The sequence below is a fragment of the Chaetodon auriga genome, chromosome 6 (genome assembly GCF_051107435.1).
Source record: "Chaetodon auriga isolate fChaAug3 chromosome 6, fChaAug3.hap1, whole genome shotgun sequence".
In the NCBI taxonomy this organism is placed as follows: domain Eukaryota; kingdom Metazoa; phylum Chordata; class Actinopteri; order Chaetodontiformes; family Chaetodontidae; genus Chaetodon; species Chaetodon auriga.
The window spans coordinates 26409038-26427851 of NC_135079.1; the positions used below are offsets into that span (position 1 = coordinate 26409038).

The 18814-nt window shown below is 41.8% G+C and overlaps 3 protein-coding genes across 3 annotated transcripts; 1 reads left to right on the top strand and 2 right to left on the bottom strand.

The window, feature by feature from the left end:
* Positions 1-201: 201 nt before the first annotated feature.
* Positions 202-4350, top strand: tigara (TP53 induced glycolysis regulatory phosphatase a). The gene is made up of 6 exons (XM_076732811.1): positions 202-272; positions 1530-1567; positions 1689-1810; positions 2130-2207; positions 2332-2442; positions 3859-4350. The coding sequence occupies exons 1-6, from the start codon at positions 202-204 to the stop codon at positions 4246-4248; spliced, it is 810 nt and encodes a 269-aa protein (XP_076588926.1). The 3' UTR covers positions 4249-4350.
* Positions 4351-6751: 2401 nt separating this feature from the next.
* On the bottom strand, positions 6752-8002 carry LOC143321864 (fibroblast growth factor 23-like). The gene is made up of 3 exons (XM_076732552.1): positions 7792-8002; positions 7277-7380; positions 6752-7180 (listed from the first exon to the last, which is right to left on the bottom strand). Exons 1-3 carry the CDS (start codon positions 8000-8002, stop codon positions 6752-6754), a joined length of 744 nt encoding a protein of 247 aa, XP_076588667.1.
* Positions 8003-9751: 1749 nt separating this feature from the next.
* Positions 9752-18256, bottom strand: LOC143321590 (fibroblast growth factor 4B-like). Its single transcript, XM_076732017.1, has 3 exons — positions 17562-18256; positions 16883-16986; positions 9752-14009 (listed from the first exon to the last, which is right to left on the bottom strand). The coding sequence occupies exons 1-3, from the start codon at positions 17905-17907 to the stop codon at positions 13833-13835; spliced, it is 627 nt and encodes a 208-aa protein (XP_076588132.1). The 5' UTR covers positions 17908-18256; the 3' UTR covers positions 9752-13832.
* Positions 18257-18814: the final 558 nt, after the last annotated feature.

Here is an 18814-nt window from a genome sequence, read left to right on the forward strand (position 1 = left end):
CTCTTCACAGGTTACAGGTAGTCAGCATCATACCTGTTAATTGTTTGTGAAATGTGCGTCCTGCTAGCGAGCATTGGGTTCAGAGTGAGGTGTTGTGTCGGGCTCCTGATCAGTGGGTAATGACCTTTCCAGCTCTGTGTGCTCCCTCATGTCTGCTCCTCAGCTCCTCTGCAGACGCGACACTCCACTCGTCCTCAGTTCATGCGACATTACTCCGTCGTCACCTTCCGAAGCATGAAAGCGCTAACGTTTGGACTAACCCTTGTTCGACAGTAAGTGCAGTTGCCATTGATGTTCAATGTTTATGATAAATGTCTTTCTGTTTTTCACACACACGCTCCGAGTAGCGCTGCTTGTTGCTGCCATTTATGAAGGACTACAGTCTGTGGACCTGACTGTGAGCTATTTATAGTAAAGTAATAATATAGTTATATATTCGTATGTATAGTGACATGCCATACTTCCTTGTGTTCCCACTTACTGTACTTGTAATGTAATGTAAAATTAGATCCTGTACTGACTGTAGGCCGGAGTCTGCATTTATTTACTCTATCTGGATAGATGTAAAGTTAACCGCAGCACGTGCCACAGCGCGCGTAATGTGCGCACTGACAGACAGAGACTTCGGCGGTGTCCGGACAGTGTTAGCCTCTATTTTTAACAATAACTTCAGCACATACAGGGCAGTTATTGGAGCGCCATAGCTGACTGTAAACAAGGACAGTCTCATGAGTTCAACAGCCAGCAAGAATTTATAACCCGTGTCCAGCTGTCCCAGTCCACCTCCCCGCACGTTCACGTCCACTTCAGCCTTCAGCCACCAGAGGTCAGACTGAATGAATGAATGAACTGGCTCCGTTCCCCCTCATCAAGCACAATGCTGTCATTATCTGGCACAATAATTCTGTAAAACCAAATTGGAATTTATGGTTTCGATATTATAATAACATAAATGTTATTATAAGCATGTGGAATCCCAGAAAATCAAATCTATCATAGATTGTTTGACATCAGCACAATGGTGTCAAGAGAAATTATGTAAATAAAACTAGAATCCATAAGACATTGCAGGTAAAAATTAGCCAATGATTGATTAAATAACTGTTTTTTGGGCTCTGGGAAATTGTGAAAGGTATTTTAACTATTTTCCGATGTTTATAGACTAAACAGTTCATCACAAAAAAAAAAGAGAAAAGAATCATTGATGAAAATAATCGTTAGTTGCATCCCTGGTTGGCACTGCCACAGAAGCTGTCAGACAGACAAACAGACAGAAGTATATCTAACTTCTAATAAAAAGTATATGGGCCACTGCCATTTAAGCAGAGTGCAGCAGGGACTACAGCCCTGCAACAACAGCAGTCAGGTTTGACCGCCTGCTCTGCTGAAAGGTCCTCGAGATAAACTAAACAATAGACATGAAATCAAATATATGACCCACAGCCTCTGAGCTTCTCTACCTAATCTGTTAATGATACCTTGATACTAATGATGGCACTCTGACACTGACCAAACCTTTTTTTATGCAGTGGGGAAACACAGTACAACAAAGAAGGCCTGCTACAAGGTAGAGTATGTCTGAGGATACGACATCAAGAACTCTCTCTCTATCTCGCTCTCCTTCTCTCCATCTCTCTCTCATGCTCTTTCTGTGTCCTGCTTTTATCTTGCCCTCTTCCTCCACACAGGTCAGGCTATAGATTCACCCTTGTCTGAGATGGGGCTGCAGCAGGCCGAGGCTGCAGGCCGTTACCTGAAGGATGTCAAGTTCACCAATGTGTTTGTCAGTGATATGCTTCGGGCCCAGCAGGTGCGATGCATAAATTTTCACAGTGGGAGCATGAATTTTAAGACAAAAAAATAATTTTACTGTGTTATTAGATGTAATAGAAATATACTACATGGTTTACATTAGACTGTATACTTTAGTCCACACTTTTTGGTTTTATTTTCACACCATCTCACTTGTGAGAGCGGTATTTAGCAGGGGCAAGAGGATAAATCACAAAGGATATCAGTGGAACTGATCAGGAACTCATCGGGGAAAAACTGAGCTTCTTCTCTACAGAGAACGACAGCATGTCACAGTCTGCCACTATGTGATGGGATGATTATGTCATTTTTTCCAGACTGCTGAAAAAATAATGAAACACAACAGCAGCTGTTCTGGCCTACAGATGGCATGTGACCCTTTACTTAAAGAGATAGTGAGTAGCATTTCTTTTGTGGGATTTTACAACTTTATAGCGAAAGCATTTTCTCACTTAAACATTTACTTGAGATATATTTACTTATTAATGAGTACCCTTGAGCCAGTGACTTGTTTTTCAGAGCTTTGGGATAGCAGAAGGTGGACGGGTGCAGGACTTGAGAGACATGGCCAAGGCAGCCGGTCAGTCATTTCCAGGCTTCACCCCTCCAGAGGGGGAGACGCAGGAGCAGGTGAGGCTAGAAGGGTCCAGTCTCATTTCTGTTATTTCATTATTTGTTTTTTTCATTTTGAATCAGCAGTATTTATTCTCTCTGTGTCCTCCTCCATTTTGTTTACCTTTTATATTTGTCTGTCTCTCTCTTTGCTCTCTCTCTCTCTCTCTCTCTCTCTCTCTCTCTCTCTCTCTCTCTCTCTCTCTTCTTGGCAGCTCAGTTAGTTGTGACATTGGCACAGAATTGCTTGGCTTAAGGTACAACTCCGAGTCCAAAAAAGTTAGGATGCCATGTAAGACAAATAAAAACAGAATGTGATAACTTGCTACTCCATTTTGACAGATACTGAAGCGAAAACAGTATAACGACACTGTTCAATGTTTGACCTCATCAGCTTCATTGATTTCTGTAAATATATTCTTATTCTGAATTTGGTAACAGGTGATAGTATCATGATTGGGTATGAAAGGAGCATCCTAGAAAGGCTCAGTCATTCACAAGCGAGGATGGAGAGAGGTTCACCACTTTGTGAACACATGATTGAATAAAGGATGTTACTACATGGGCTCAGGAACACTTCATGAAAAGGTGATCGCATTCTGTAATTACTTACATTTGGCACTCTGTCCAAACTTAAAATATTAAGACTTGCAGTTGGAAAGATTGTCTTGGCCATAAGAAAATGGGACACTCATCTGTTGCCCCTACAACAATCAAGTCTTTATCCATATTTAACTCCAAATATGGCTCAACCTGAATGCTCTGCTACAATTAACGCTTACCACTAGGTGGCAGAAAACACACATTTCCTCAGTCAGCTGCTCTCTCTGCATGGATGCAACATGCTTGTCAGGGCCTCTTTGCATCCACATGGTTCTGTTTCTTTTGTATCTGCCAGAGCTTGGTGTGAATCAGGAGGATCAAAGTACATGCCCTTCCACTGTCAAACAACGTCACTGGCCCTGATTAAAAAGTCACCACTTAGCTTTGTGTTATTTGTGTAAGAGGCCGTGTGAGAGGACAGTGTGCGTGAGGCCGTCGGAAGGAAGGATGTTCTATTTCAAAGGTACAACGTCAGGCTTCATCAATTAGATCTCGGTTTGGACGTTAACTCTGGTCCAACTCAGCACATGACCAGCACGTCATGATGATGATGCAGATATACAAAGATAGAATTGACGTAAGCGCCGAGCGCCCCAATCAGTGTCGGCTCGAGGCCTCCCTCCCAGCTTTCCTAAACGATTTACAGGCTGTTGTTTCAAGATGAAACTGGACTTGGTGTGTGTTTTTGATGGGAAAGGCTGTGGCCATGCTGTTAATAAAATGAGCTGTAACTGTAATCCTTCACAGTTGCAGGTAGTTATATTTCCATGACATCTGCTTGTAGTGTAGAAAGAAAATACGCAGTGTCTAACAGATTCTTCCTCCGTTTAGGTGAAGGAGCGGGTTAAAGAGTTCTTGGAGAAAATGCTCCAGCAAATTGGGGCCAAGCACTGGCATGACAGAGGTGAGGACAAAACTCCCTTATGTGCCCCACCAGAAACTTCTCTTGTGGAGGGAAAGGCAGACGACGGGCTCAGGGGCGTCCTCGTCCATGCTTTGGTCGTCACCCACGGGGCCTACATGTGCGTGGCAGTGCGCTACTTTGTGGAGGAGTTACATTGCTCCTTGCCTCTGGGTTCCGACAGGGCACATATGTTCTCTTTAAGTCCCAACACAGGTCTGTGCCGGTTTATACTCACCGTGAGAAAAGAGGACGACAGGTTCAAACTGTCAGGGATCCGCTGTGTGTTTGTCCACAGAGGGGACCATGTTAAACAGTAGGAGTAAGAGGAAATGTTCGTTTTGTACATTTTAGGAAAAAGCTCCAGAGTCTCAATACTGAAAGTTTACAAATTAGATTTATTTGTAGGTTCTGCTCAGTCACATGTTCATTTTATTTACTCAATTGTGAACTGATGGATGGATAATGTTTTCCTGGTTGTTCAATCTAAGTATTTTTTGACAATGGAATTATCAAAGAGAAAATCTTAAGTCAAGCATTTAGGTGCTGTTTAAAAACATACTTTATTTAATTGAATGCAGAAATTCAGTTTAACGTCACCAAAATATGGAGTAATAATGCACATAATACAGCCTTTTATTTCATATAATAATAACCTACTACCTACATGTAAAATACAGACATTTTCAGGTTTGAATGCTGTTGAATTTAAGGTCAGAGAGATGGTTTGTGTTGCAGGGCAATGTCATCATCACTTTGTTACTTTCTGGTTATTCATTACTGTAAATGTGGGCAGCATTGTGCTCTAATGAGTCTGTGCTTCTATATTTACTCTCCGGAAGTTCACAGACTTTGCGTGGGAGCAGAGAGCAGAAATGTGACAGTGTTGACTTTTTGGAAATCAGTGACTTTTTCATTGTTGTGAATTAACACTTCAGTCAAGAGGGACAAATGCATGCCAAGAAAGAGCGCACATGCTACGTGCTGTACTGTTAATGCACTATACTCCTCTAATTCTCGACTTTTCACTCCACTCTCAGTGTAAAACTTTAGAGTGATTAAACATTACTTTTTCAATATGATAATTAAAAAAAAAATGTGCAGTGTGTGACTTCTGGATTATATGAAAACACCTTCAGTACCTTTGGTCACTGGGATCCTTCGATTGAAAACACTTCATGCAGGAATGCAGTCAAACTTGAGCGTGTATTTCATGATAGGAAAATGAAGCTGTTACTACTGTTGGCTGTTATATTTATTTTACTAAATCTAAATGAATAAAACTACCTAAACTCCCTAAAATCCACATTGAGTCTATGTTGGGTCTCGTGTGTTTATCTTTGCATGATATATCACTTAGATGTTGCATTGTGATTTATGGACATAATGTGTTCGTTTCAGTCAGCATGCTTCTTCATTTACATGGTGGTCTACATTTATTTGATATGCTGATATCAAATGAAAGTTTCTGTTTTCTCTTTTTGATATCACTTCATTTGGACATTGTTTGTCCAGGTCAAATATTTTCTGGTTACATAACCAATTGGTTGTGTGCATAATAACCACATGGTTGTTGTGGCCTTTATTTGGATTGGTTGGTGCAGAGGTTTATTTGTTGTTCTGATATGTTTTGTGCAGTTGTCATGTATGTGGCTCACATTCTTGACTCAAGTATTTTCATTCCCAGTTTTTCTTTTTTCCTCAAAATGCAACAACTTGCTCGTAATGATGTTACTTTATGTTCTGTAGCTATATAAGTGATCGTTAGATTAAGGACTACAGAAAGAGTCTCGCATGGAGCTGTTGTTGAGTGGTGCAACTAATGGGTGCACTTTATATTTGTGTGTGTCACAGGATGTTCTTTCATGACGGTTCACACTCATGCAGTTATCCCAGAACAGGTTTCACACACTTCTGTGAAATCACTGCCGTCAAAAATGCAAAGCAGAAATCCACTTTTTGGACTTTGAACAGACAGACAATCCACGGAATAGTCACCATTTATTTATCCACATTAGAAATAACACAAGGTGAAATATATAAATAATAAACAGTAGGCTAGGAAGGAAGTCATTTAACACATTTCAATAAATAAATTCCTTTTCATTGCTGTTACTATTGGTGTCCAGCACCTGACATCATTGGATCCTGTTTATGTATGACTGCAAATAGCATGATATTTTATCAGTAACAAAAGACTGCACTGTTCAATTTCTTCTTAAGTTTTTAAACTCCTGTAATGAAGGACAACTGTATCAACACATGTATGTATAAATATTCATAATTACTTACAGATTACACATTTGTACATATGCAAAACAAACATTGCCACATCTGGCTCAAGGTTTAAAATTTAACTGACAAAAGAGGTGAAAGGACAGCAGGACGCTGCATCAAACTCGCTGCATGATCATGTCAAATGTTGCCAAACGTATCCTTCGTCTGCTGTTCAAACAGAGGGTCTGTGCAGGCTGCTGTGATGTAACACAGTTTATGAGAACGTTACCGAGCATAATAGCGCCATAAAACTAATTCTGAAAAAATGTAATTGTATGGAAGAATTGTAGGGATGAAATGCTTTTTTCTCAGAAGCTGTAAGATAGTTAATGCTCTCATGTGGTTTCAGAAAACAACATGGCACCCTTGAGTGTCAGTTTGACTCTACCAGCCGTTTGGAAGTCATTCTGCGGCTCTCACTGGTCCTGCAGTCCACAGATGCAGGACAAGGTGTCTACAAGTACAGTATCTGCTCCCACCATGCAGTCAAACAAAAAGACAGTTTTCAAAACAAACATAAAGACTTGCAGCCCTTTTTCACATATCTTAGTCTTGTTCTGCCCGGTCTACAATATTCGTCTTGACAGGACTGACAGGCCCATTGGGCTGTAAGACGCGCAGGGGGTCATCACAGGACGTGATGGTCTCTTTGGACACAGCGCCGGCCTGGTCCTGTTCAGGCTGCCCTTGAGCTGCATCCTTGTGATCCTTGGCAGAATGTGAGGGGTGTGACTGTGATCTTAATGGATCAGAGGGGTTCACCTCCTCACTCCTCCTCTGTCTCTTTACCAAGGGACCCAGGAACCTCTCCATCAGGGCCGAGGAGGGCTCAGGTGGCTCCTGGTGAGCAACTCGCAGCTCAGCTCGCTCCAGTTTAAGTAGCCGGGCCCCACTCACAGAATAAAGCACATCATGATGGTTCGCCAAATCAAACCAAATGCGCTGGAAGAGACAATCTTCTCTGTCCTTTTGCCTCTGTTTTACAGAAAAAAAAGCAAACAAATATAAAGTTAAATGTTTTTCCTGTGCTCCTGACTTCACTCAAGTTCAGTGCATGTAGAAAGTACTCACAGAGTTGTACAGCCTTCCCTTTACGTCCATACAGAGGAACCGTCTTCTTCTCAAATCAAATATTGACACAAAGTTGCTTGTATCTGTCCTTACTGGCAAAATAACTGTAAGAGAACAGGTTCAAACATTCCATCATCAGTTTTAAATGGGAAAAAAATACCAGATTGAAAAAGAAATTCATATAGAGTATATTTAGAATAGTTTTAGAAACATCTTCTCAACATGAACATTACTGGCTGCCAGAAATCATGTTCGTTTGTATTTGCAAAATATACCCCAAAATTATATATTTGTAATTTTAGCAGTGCATCTTTTACCTTTGTGAACAAATACATTTTGTTTTGTATTTTTGAATCAATTTAGGACATAATGTAAAGCATGCTATTGCCCTCTGACAAATGAACAATGCTGGAAAAAGAAAGAGTTGCATTTAGTATTAAAAAGGTTTATATTTCCTGGAATTAAAAGTAAATTGTAGTGAAGTTAATCTATATAAAAAATTTTGGCAGACTCACCCAGAAAGTGTCTGTGAACACCTTTTTGCAGTGACCCACTCAGCTCCAAGTAGAGACGTCCTGCTCCGCTGGATGTGTCTGCGTGTGCTCCTGTGCTGACGCCGCTCTGCTGATGTAAAAGTTGCTGTGGGTCCTGCAGCCTCATTGTATAAACCACCGGTACAGACACATGTACAGCAATGAGGATGAGTGAGAGGAAAGCTGGTTGCATGATCAATGGGGATGCCTTGCTCTCTTTACAGCACAAATGTTCAGGTTGGTGTGTGGGCAGCTACTGGAGGAGGAGAAAGTCCAACAGGTCTATTTAAACAGAGGGTCGATAATCTGGCTAACTCATTTACCAAAATGACTCAAGGCCTGCCTGTTTTTCCATGATTAAGTTGTTGTAGGTTGTTGAGGTGGGATTCCTGCATGCTCTAACTGGTAAACCGCTGTTTTATCTGTTTAAGATACAGATATCTGTGTAAAATACAGATTTCCCTGCCGTGGATGGAAGCACAGGTTACTCTACTCTGTTCAAACCTAAAAACGTGGACACAGAGATTCCTGCAGAGGCTGGAGCAGAGAAGAGAAAGCAGAAGATGTGAAAGGAAGATGGACTCGTCTCATCCATGTCGCTGATCAAGAAAGAAAGGGAGATAAGAATATCAGGCTTCCAAACTATTCTATAAACTTTATTGTTTGACTTTTATTGATTGAAGGTTGTTTAAATCGGAGTTGGAAACTCTGTATTTCAGTATTTCTTCTGGTCAGAATAACAGTACAGGTAGAGTAAGGAATTCTGAAAGGATAAAAAATTCAGCAAAACCTATAGTGTCAGGAACATATCTGTTCTCTTACCTGTTCATGACCACCGGCCGAAGTGAGTAAATTATACCTTTACTGCCTAGGTATGCATTACTGATGCAAATGATTGATTATATATAATTAGACAGTAATTAGATTCTGTTGTGTCACAGTATGTTGACTGACATTCACAGGCCTTGCTTAACTGCATACCTCCCTGCTTCTCACTTCCTTTCACTTGAGTTCACATTTCTGTTGTTAGACAGCTTTGCAGCCTGTTCAGATTTTAGAGTTGGAAGGTTTTCACCCAAAAGAAACAATATGCTGGACTCGTGCCAGCGTTCATTCTCAATGTTAGATGGAAAAAGTGCAGTCAACATGTCATAAGATGACTATATTCACAGTCTGAGCTGTAAACAGTATTTAGAGCAACTATCAAAATAATGAGCATGATCATTTTGAGCTCCCTAGAAGAATATTACACTACAGAGAAATGTTCAAAGTAGTACTCCAGAGGGCAGTAATAATCACTTTTCATATTGATGAGGATAATAAACAGAAACAGGGATGTAGGAAACCACTTATCACCCCCTATTTCACAGGCCAGTTATGTCCAAACATTTCTTGTAACTTTCTTGCAAAGAACTAATTCAATACTAACAGCTGAAATAAATATAAAGAGCTTAGTTATTTCACTTTGCTGTGTTGAGTGAGAAGAGCATGTGCACCTTTTCACAGTTATTTCCTTGAAAGAACTGCTCCATTTGAAGTAAATATTCATTAATCACTCATTTATCATTGGAAACATTACATGTAGCTGGTGTGCTGTGCACTGTTGAAAAGATTCTTTATGTGATGCAGATTTAACTTTTCATTCAAATAAATTCATTTCTGTGGAAACAACTGAACGCTGTCTTTATTTTACTTCTATTTTAGTGCCAAATGACAAAGGCATGTCCAGGAAACCCACTGGGAAATTACAAGAAGTTTATTTAGAACCCCTCCTCCCCATTGTCATGCTTCACCAGAAGAGGGCGCCACATACTGATTCTTGGTCATGCATTGACCATGACTTTGGCTTGAGGTTTAACATTTCCCCGGCACTCATAGATGACCGTCATTCAGGGGGAAGAAGCATGACAAAGGAAACATGCAAAGCACTCAATACAACAGCTTTTACAAAACATCTTTTATTATTATCTCAGGAATACAGTTGACTGCTGTGCACAGCACATACGTACAAAAATAAAAGGAAAACCATTTGTAATATAGTATTTTACTCACTCGTATTTTTCAGAAACAAATGATTTGAGCAGTCTGTTGTTTCAAACTAATTTACAATCATTTCAATAATCGGAACTAAGGCAGAAGGTGAGGTATATGTTAAAAAAGAGGAGGGGGACTCAGAGGGAGCACTCTCCCCTCAGTGCAGGAATAGAAAACTGAGAAACACAAAGGCTGCTGGCACACAGGGACACACGCACGCACACGCACGCACGCACACACACACACACACACACACACACACACACACACAAGTCTGATCCCAGATCCTCCCACAGACCTCCAGTCTCCAGTTCCCTGTGAACCAACACATTTATAAACCAGCTGAACAGGTATGATAAACACAATGGCAAAATCCAGACGCTGGATCCTTAATCAAAGGGGGAACACATGCCTCGTCCATTCAGAACTCTATATGCATAATAAAGGAATTTAGGATGTAAGGGTTAATGTTGAAAGGTGATATGCTTCATGACATTAACTACCCTCTCTCAGTTACTGCTATATCATACAACCTTTTCTGCCTCAAAACAACATCATGCAAAAGTTGTAGAAAGTGTAACAAAGTCATTTTTCCTTTAAACTTTCAGTTCTCAAGCTTTCAAAATCTGACACCAAGCTAACTTGCTTTTGGTGTAAACAAGGTCAACTTAGCAGGTGTCCCTTACCACTTCAAGAGCATTGTAACTTTACAATTCCCATTCTGCCATTCAATTCATGGCTTGTTGCAGTGTCCTCTGAAACATACCAGAATAAATCATAAATGACATACAGTAATTAAAACAACATTGTCATCAAAACAAGTAGTTATGATCTTGCATGTCAGCTTGTTTCAGTGAAAGCATTGCAAGGAAAAATAATATCTATACCCTGCTCAATAAATTGCACTCCATACAAAAAACAGATTTGCACCATTTGTATATTTTGACAAACTAGTCAAAATGCCTCTCCACCCAACCCTCACTGTCACAAAATCAGTCCTGAAAAAGCTACAAGTGATCGTTTTCTGATCATAGTGATGTGATAAAGGCTTATCAGTAAAAATGAGTAGTCAGATGCTCAAGGCAAAATCCCCCAAACACAATTATCAATGGTGTCAATATTCAAAAACATTAAACATGACATCCTGGGAGTGTCAAGTTGCTCTCTTGGATCACAGTATTCAGTCCACCAGACAACCTGTTCACAGGTTCAACCTCAAGTGTCCCTTTCCTTTCCTGGAAGCATTAGATTCTTTTTAAGTGGCCTTTTGCTACATAACTACCTGCTAAAACCACAGTCAGTGCTTGCTCTTGACAGACATCCCTCAGTAGCCTCTGTGTTGCCTTTTTCCATCCCTCCTGTCCTCATCCTCTCTGTGAGGAGAGTCCAGTACATCAGCCTGCACAGTCAGACAATGACCTGACTCAAGGTAAATTGATCTGATACCATCTCTACTGTTGCTTTGGAGGAAACAGAACATGACAGGAGCGTGCTCAGTTGGACACATGCACGCATGCACGCACACACGCACGCACACACACACACACACACACACACACACACACTCAAACACACTTAGACATGCAAGACACTGCACATTCGTCTCTGCTACTAGACATAAGCTGGAGCTTAAAGGGCTCGTAAACCATCGCTCACAGACATTTTGTCAGTGCGTTACAGTAATGTTAGAAAGGGCATGAGGTAAAATATGATAACATATACAGTATGTATAGGAGCCTTGGTACTTTCTTTAATCATATTTCACCAAACTGGCCTGACTGGTGGTTTGATACTAACAGAATATTGCAGGTCAAGTACCAAAATATAGTAACTGAATTCAAGGTCAATAAAAAACGAGCTCAGTCATATCTTATGTCAACATTATATAGACTCTGCCCAGAAGTACGTGAAAGGTGCAGAATCGTTAATATCTTCATTGCACAATACAAGACGACCATTTGTGTCTTGATGAAGAAATAGCTTAACAGGTGCAGAGTGCCGCAAAGCAACAAGGTAGAAGTCATTGAGATGGACCAGAAAACATGCCTGCATCACTGCCACAAAGTACAGAAAGCCCACATCCTTGACCTTGGTACAAAAATGGCTCAGATGAGTGGGACAGGAATCCCAGGGCCCTGCACTGACTGTCCAGCGTGACATCAACAGACGAGGAGCCCACTCGTCTGACGCTCAGATATTTACCCCACATTATCCATATCCTCACCAAGTTAAACAAACAACCAGAGCCACATACAGAATCTCATGTAAGTCCTCTGTACTTCACTGTTACCTTCAACTTTGCTTGCTCTCTGTCCTCCCCCTCCCCCTTGTCTCCACAATGGAAAACTATCTGAAAGAGGAGCATGAGCAGTTGTTGAATTCAAGTATGGTATGCTGCATACATGAAGCCTGAATGAACATCGCTAACATAACCCTTTGGTTCACTGCTTTTTAAACATTGCTCTTATTTGTTTTTTGCACAAGAAGCCATAACGTGACTGACTGACCAATCTGAATAATGTAGAAATAGCATAAAAATCTGGGATCAATCCACATCATTCCCTGAAGTTTTGTTCACAAATCCAGTTCTCTCTCTAAACTTCAAATGAATGCAGCAGATCAACATATTTACAGTGAACTGACTACTCAGTGACATCCACGGTAACTTCGCTCATTTCTGCTTAAACACATTACTCTAAGTGCCAGATATCATCAAACTAGTGTGAAAATCAAACAGCTCCCATCATCACTTTTGCTCTAAACTCAGCATTTCCAAAACAAAATTGAATAAATTAGTGGGAGTCATCCCCAAACAAAATACCAAGGCTACAGACCAGATGCAACAGATTGCACCGACTCAGTTTGAACTGGAGGGAAATACAACACAGAGCAGAAAGAAATGGAGGTCATTTTGCTTCATAGTGTCAGGTCTATGATGCCCTGTTAGATGCCCCCTTGACCTCCCACAATGAGAAATGAAGCAGCTCTCAAACCAACCAGTTCCACAGAAATACTAAAAATAAATGCATGTCCACAAATGTAGTAGCGACTCACATTCAGTCTGGCCTGATGATCCGGCTTCAAAATTTGTGGAAGTGAAACCTGGGATTGTCAAAGCTCCCTTGGACATGATGGGGGGTGCTGACTCTAAATCTGGTTTTCCATATTAACATGAGGCTCCTCTGGGTCCTGTGCAGCATAGAGTCTCAATTACTTAATTGATCTAATTGTGGAAAGAAAATAAAGTGGAGAAACCTCTGGCCCTCTAGGAATTGGGGTAAAGCACCCCGGTGGTGTCTGAGGGAGTGATGACTTGCATTTCATTCCTATTTCTGACTTGAGCACCACGCTTCTCGCATGCTAGGGTAAGGGGGGCCGCAAAAAGGAATTCAAGGCACCGCCACCTCATGACGAAGCAAGAAAAACCACCACCATGTTTGCAAGTGCTCTAGTTGCCCTGACAGTGACAGAGACAATCAAACATGGAGGATGGGAAATGTCCAAGTCCTTGATGGATGACAACAAAAACATTTGAAGTAAACAGGCATTCTTCTCTGTAGAAATTTCATGCACACACTTCTCTTTTTCTTCTTCCTCTTCTTCTCAGGATATGGTGCTTTGAGGTAATAACGTATCCATTTCATTTCCAAAAGGATGAACTGTCATCTACTGACAGGGCAAGGACTCAACCAATTCCAGCAAGCACCCATATAAACTGAGGGGATAAATGACGCTCTCCATCCCCTTCATATCACAAAATGATGAAAATCATAAAAGCAGCAAAGAATGGCATTCCCATCAGTTCTAATACAAAGTAAGCTACCCAAATATACATATAAAGTTTGAATAAATACTATCAGATATAGTGGTATTTCTTTCTTTTGCTGTCCATTTTGTCTTTTGTGTTTGTACGTACGTATACAGTATTTATGTTACCTGGAAAATAATCCACATGTGCAAATAAGTTTGTTATTGCCAGTTTTTGCTCATCATATTCGGGGTAGGAAGTGCGTTACGGTCATGGCAGTGGTGGCCTTGTTGCCCCTCTTCACACGGCCATGCTTGCTGAGCGCTATGTAGGAGCCTCTGTAAACCAGAGACTCGTAGGCGTTGTAGTTGTTTGGGAGCAAGCTCTCCTTGAACTTGCACTCATCAAGGAAGACTGTCTGGAGAGGACAAAGACACACACAGCGCACATTTTAATCAACTGCCACGCAATAGACAGTTTGTAGTTTGAAGCTATCATAGCAGAACATTAAAAGCTCTTTAAAAAGATTCTGAGCAATGCACAAAAATATAAAGCTAAATTTAGATTACACACAGCAATGGGAACAATGAATTCACATTTTGTTTAGAGTTGTCTGTGCAGCCTGCCAGCAGCCACAGCAACCACCCTCAAAGGTGATGTGAGTGGGTCTATTAATCTAATTTAATTTAACTGTGCCCAGTGAGCCAGATCATCCATTAAATCAGCTGGCATTTTACACACACAAGAAACTTCTATCAGTGATGATCTATTCACAGAAAGAAAACAAAAAAAAAAAAAACAAATTTAAATCCAACTGAACTACTTAAAGGAATAGTTTCACATTTTTGGGGAGATTTGCTCGTTCAACCTCTTGACAAGAGATAGATGAGAAGATCGATACCACCCTCATGTGTGCAGCAGACATGAATCTACTGTCAGGAGACAGTTAGCCTAGCTTAGCATTAAGGCTGGAAACAGTGAAACACCTAGCCTGGCTGTCTTCAAAGCTAACAAAATCTAAAGTTCATTAAAATACACCTTACATCTTGTTTGTTTCATCCATGCCCCATGAATAAGCCCAGGTAAAAACCACAACTTCACATTCTTCACTGTTTTGTTTTTGCACAGATTGAACTAACAAGACATAATGTGTCAACTGTTGACTGTATATCTGCATTTTTTAGGTTACCTTTGGACTGAGCAAGACAAGCTGTTTCCCTCTGTTTCATTTTTTATCCAAGATAAGGTAATTGCTCCCTGGCTGCAGCTTCATATTTAACAAATAATGACAGAGCTATCAATTTTCACATCTAACTCTTGCCAATAAAACCTTTTTAGCAACATGTCAAGCTATTCATTTAAAATGGAAAAACCTAACACCTTGATGAAATAATGAAACCATACAATAAAGTACTGAAATCATTTCTAAAATAAACAATATCAAGGAGATTTTAGACACAAGAAAAACACTGATTACTATTTCCCAATAAAGTCCCTCTATCTAAACTAATATCTAAATACAGTATGAATGAGCTGACAGTGCATGACTGTACAGCAGCAGAGCAAATACTCCCCATCAGAAACCATGCAGCCTAATTCAATCTCTTATCAGATCATCAGCCTGCTCACAAGCTAACGCTTCATCACTCATGACCAGATAACCGCCTCGCATTCTGTCTGTCAAATATGTTGGCCACAGCAGGCAAACCAGCAGCCATGTGTCAGCGGGGCTCTACTAAACACAATGTTTCCTCCCCCACCACAGGGAACATTCCTTTATTGATAGCTGGCATTGCTCTAGAAGCAAACAAATGATTTCTTTTAAAGGTTATCTCCAGTAATTCTACAAATAAATTCCGTGTGTGGTGGAGAAAAATAGTTCAAGTTCAAGTTGCACTAAACTGTAAAACTAAGAACCAATACATTAAGTGAGAGTTAAAAGTAAGATTAACATACATATATGGTGAGGTGATGAGCTTTACATGTTTGTAAATGTAAGAGGATGAACTTTTTTGATTGACTGTCATCTTAACCTCACTTACAGTCTTCTTTCTCTTGAAAACTGCTTTTCATATTTCAAGGGACTACACAAAACACCCAACACATTCAGCAGCAGAATAATTCACACACACCCATAAAAACCATCGGCAAAGTATACCATATGTTTATGGGATACTACATTTTAGTATTTTACATTTTTGCCCTGATTGCCATTATTACACCTCTGAAAATGCTCCCAATTGTTAAGAGGCTGCTGTCTGTACTTCAATGTGAAAGAAGAAAAAAAGCCAGCTCTTTAACAATTATGAGACATACATACAGTATATTTTCACTGGTGCTCCATCACTCATATTAGGCGATAGTGCTATAACCTCCCATCAGGTGCAAATCACAGTAAGTTATCAGGGTTTAATGTTCCAGATTCACGTGTTCTTTGAGGATGCCTCAAAGATTCAATACATGAAAGATCCAAATGGTGCTGTGCATTGAGGTCTCTTTGGGGAGCCCAGGACACCTCAGACAGTGGCAGCATGCACAGCAGCATAGTTTGTAGTATTGAATGCTTCTCAGAAATGTAACGAGCACAACTGCAGTTTGGTGGAAACAGGAAAGGTTCATAAGGCTTTGAGCAATGGTGTCCGGGAAACACCTCTTAGGAAGCCGATGTTCAGTCAAACATTCACATTTTCAGACGGACTTTTAATTAATTTCCCATTAACTAGAAATCAAAGAGCGTTTCAGATTTTTTTCTTTTTCTTCTTTTTTAGAGGTTAGAGGTGGGAAAAGCTGCCGCTACTGCTGCTGCTGCTGCTGGTGAGGTGGTGAGTTGGGCCTTTGCCTCCCAAGATGTGTGTGATGTGCACTGCCCTGCAAAATAAGCGCTTTGCCATTAAAATCGATTTCCTGCGCTGACAGGTTTCTTTGCGTCAGGGGGTTTTCCCTCCTCCTCACACACACACACACACACACACACACACACACACACACACACACAGCACGACCACATTACAGGCGTGTGGACTCAACCCTGCATCTGTTAACCTCATCATTATTTACCCATAGGCCACCAAGCCTAGCACGCTTTAAATAGAGCTTTATAAATTCCTGATGAAATTAAAATATATGGATTTCGCAACGCAGAATGTGCAGCCCCCCTGTTGGCAGAGACAGGGCAGGAGTCCCATACCAAAAATATGATTCTGATGGAGCTGCAAGTGCGTCCTATTTTCAGGATCCCATTAACTAACACTGCCGGACAATAATTGAAATAGGCCTACTGTGCATACCTACCGTTCCGTATAACCTTCCACGGCTGTTCATTGCGACAAACAACTCACTCTTCACCCCATACAGGCTAACCACTCCTCTCTCCACCGTAGAGATCTCTATTAGACCTGATGCAAAACAAAGAATTATGACATTAGAGCAAAAATGAGACTAAAACACCACGCGATCATTCTGGCTGATTCAGTATTTTATCATGGTGACTGAAGCATTGTGCTCTCTCTGCGTCTATGGGTGTAACCTTGCAGATTGCTGCGCAGCATGCCGTGCCTTTGTTCTGCATCTTTCACCCCATCTTACATTTGCATCCTGGCGCGTGTCAATTAAGCGCATTCTGGCTATTGCAATAATTGCAGTAATTGCATTGACGTGCACGGCTATTGGTCTCTGGACCGCCCTCACAGGGCTGCGTAAAAATAAGTTCTGTCTAAAAGCGTCCATACATTCATGTCATGGTTGAGCTTTGGGAGGAGGGGGGGAAGGGGGTGTTCAGGACTGATGGATACTTATTTTTAATAGATTTGTCTTTGCGTGGAAGAAATTCAATTTTCCCTCAGAGTCGGATGACATATGATCATGCACATTAACAGAGGGGATAGACTAGCCTGCTCATCACAGATCCATGCTTATTGACTCTGCCTCGCTTTTATGTCTATTGCATTACATTGGTGGAAGTAGAACTCACTGTACTGGTTTTCATTATGTACACCGTTTATCCTGCCGTCGGGGAGGATCTGAAGGTGAAACCCGATGCCCACGTTGCAGTAGAGCCTCCGGACTCTTTTGATGCCCAGCAGATAGTCACTCTCCCAGTTCAGCTCTGGTTTCTCCCCGGAGATCCCCAGTACAGAGCGGGAGAAGAGGGTCTCCCATCTTTTCTCCAGTAAAGTTGCATTTGTCCTGCTGCTCGGTAAAGGGTACGCTGACACGATCCCCAGCAGAAAGCCTAGGAGAACCACCGCGGTCAGCGTCCAGTGCGGCGTGCCGGCCTCGCAGGACATACTGACGAGGAGCCTTTGCGCAACGGCCATCCGGTTTACCTTCGGGCCACGTGGTCAAAATTAATGACCCTAAAAATACCGCTCTTCTTGTTTTGCTTCCTTCGGCATGCTGGCTGAGGGATATTTTTGGAGCGCAGATCAGGGCTTTGGGCATGAAACGCAAGCCCCGGTGCAGAGGAGGAGAGGAGACGGGAGAGTGCGCGGCAGAGCTGGAGGTGATGGTGATGGTGATGTTGGTGGTGGTGATTACCATGTTTTGCAGCTCCTCCGCGCCTCTCTCTCTCACACACGCTCACTCTTTCTCTCTCTCTCTTCCCCCTCTGTCTCCCTCTTGCTAAGAGTTCAGAATAAATCCTCTACCACTCACCAAAAGCCCTGTTTCAACCTTGCCATGGCTATCGCATCCCTGGATGACATCATGCTGACTTCACCGCTGGGACGACACAAGGGTAGAGAGGGTGCTGACAGCAGGAAAAATACAAACTCTGTTGAGAGTTGAGGGGCCTACTATCACTGCTGGACTAGACAGGGAGAAAGCTTATTGGTGGCGTTCAGCGGCCGTGGGACGCGATGGGCCACTCGGGCTGCTCCCAATTTGGGTCGGTGGTCATATGTCTGTCAGACCGCTTCCTTATTTAGAAGGAAGGTGTAAAAACAGGCCCACTTGTCACCGGAGAGCAATGACAGGGCTCTCGTGGTCCCGCTTCTTCTGCCACGCCGTTCAAGAACTTTCCTCAGCAAAATCTGTATTTTCTGGGCCTAGAAATGACAGATCAACTGGACCAGAGAGCCGGGAGGGTGCCCACCGCCCCCCAGCCACCAAGATCAGGGTTCAAGACCTCAGTGTCGGCCAGCATCTGCTCTGCTGACGTGTCCTTGAGCAAGACACCGACATCCTGTCAGCTCCACAGCGCGGTTGGGTAACAGGACCACAGTG

Bases quoted from the DNA above. Each gene is read 5' to 3' on its own strand.
- LOC143321864 (XM_076732552.1), bottom strand. From the start codon at position 8,002: ATGCAACCAGCTTTCCTCTCACTCATCCTCATTGCTGTACATGTGTCT. The intron at 7,381-7,791 runs GTGAGTCTGCCA...GTTCTCTTACAG, and splicing joins TGTTCACAGACACTTTCTGG to TTATTTTGCCAGTAAGGACA. The intron at 7,181-7,276 runs GTGAGTACTTTC...TCTGTAAAACAG, and splicing joins AGGGAAGGCTGTACAACTCT to AGGCAAAAGGACAGAGAAGA.
- tigara (XM_076732811.1), top strand. From the start codon at position 202: ATGCGACATTACTCCGTCGTCACCTTCCGAAGCATGAAAGCGCTAACG. The intron at 1,568-1,688 runs GTAGAGTATGTC...TCCTCCACACAG, and splicing joins CAAAGAAGGCCTGCTACAAG to GTCAGGCTATAGATTCACCC. The intron at 1,811-2,129 runs GTGCGATGCATA...CATTTTTTCCAG, and splicing joins ATATGCTTCGGGCCCAGCAG to ACTGCTGAAAAAATAATGAA.
- LOC143321590 (XM_076732017.1), bottom strand. From the start codon at position 17,907: ATGGCCGTTGCGCAAAGGCTCCTCGTCAGTATGTCCTGCGAGGCCGGC. The intron at 16,987-17,561 runs GTGAGTTCTACT...GTTTTGCATCAG, and splicing joins ACATAATGAAAACCAGTACA to GTCTAATAGAGATCTCTACG. The intron at 14,010-16,882 runs GTAGGTATGCAC...TGTCCTCTCCAG, and splicing joins GTGGAAGGTTATACGGAACG to ACAGTCTTCCTTGATGAGTG.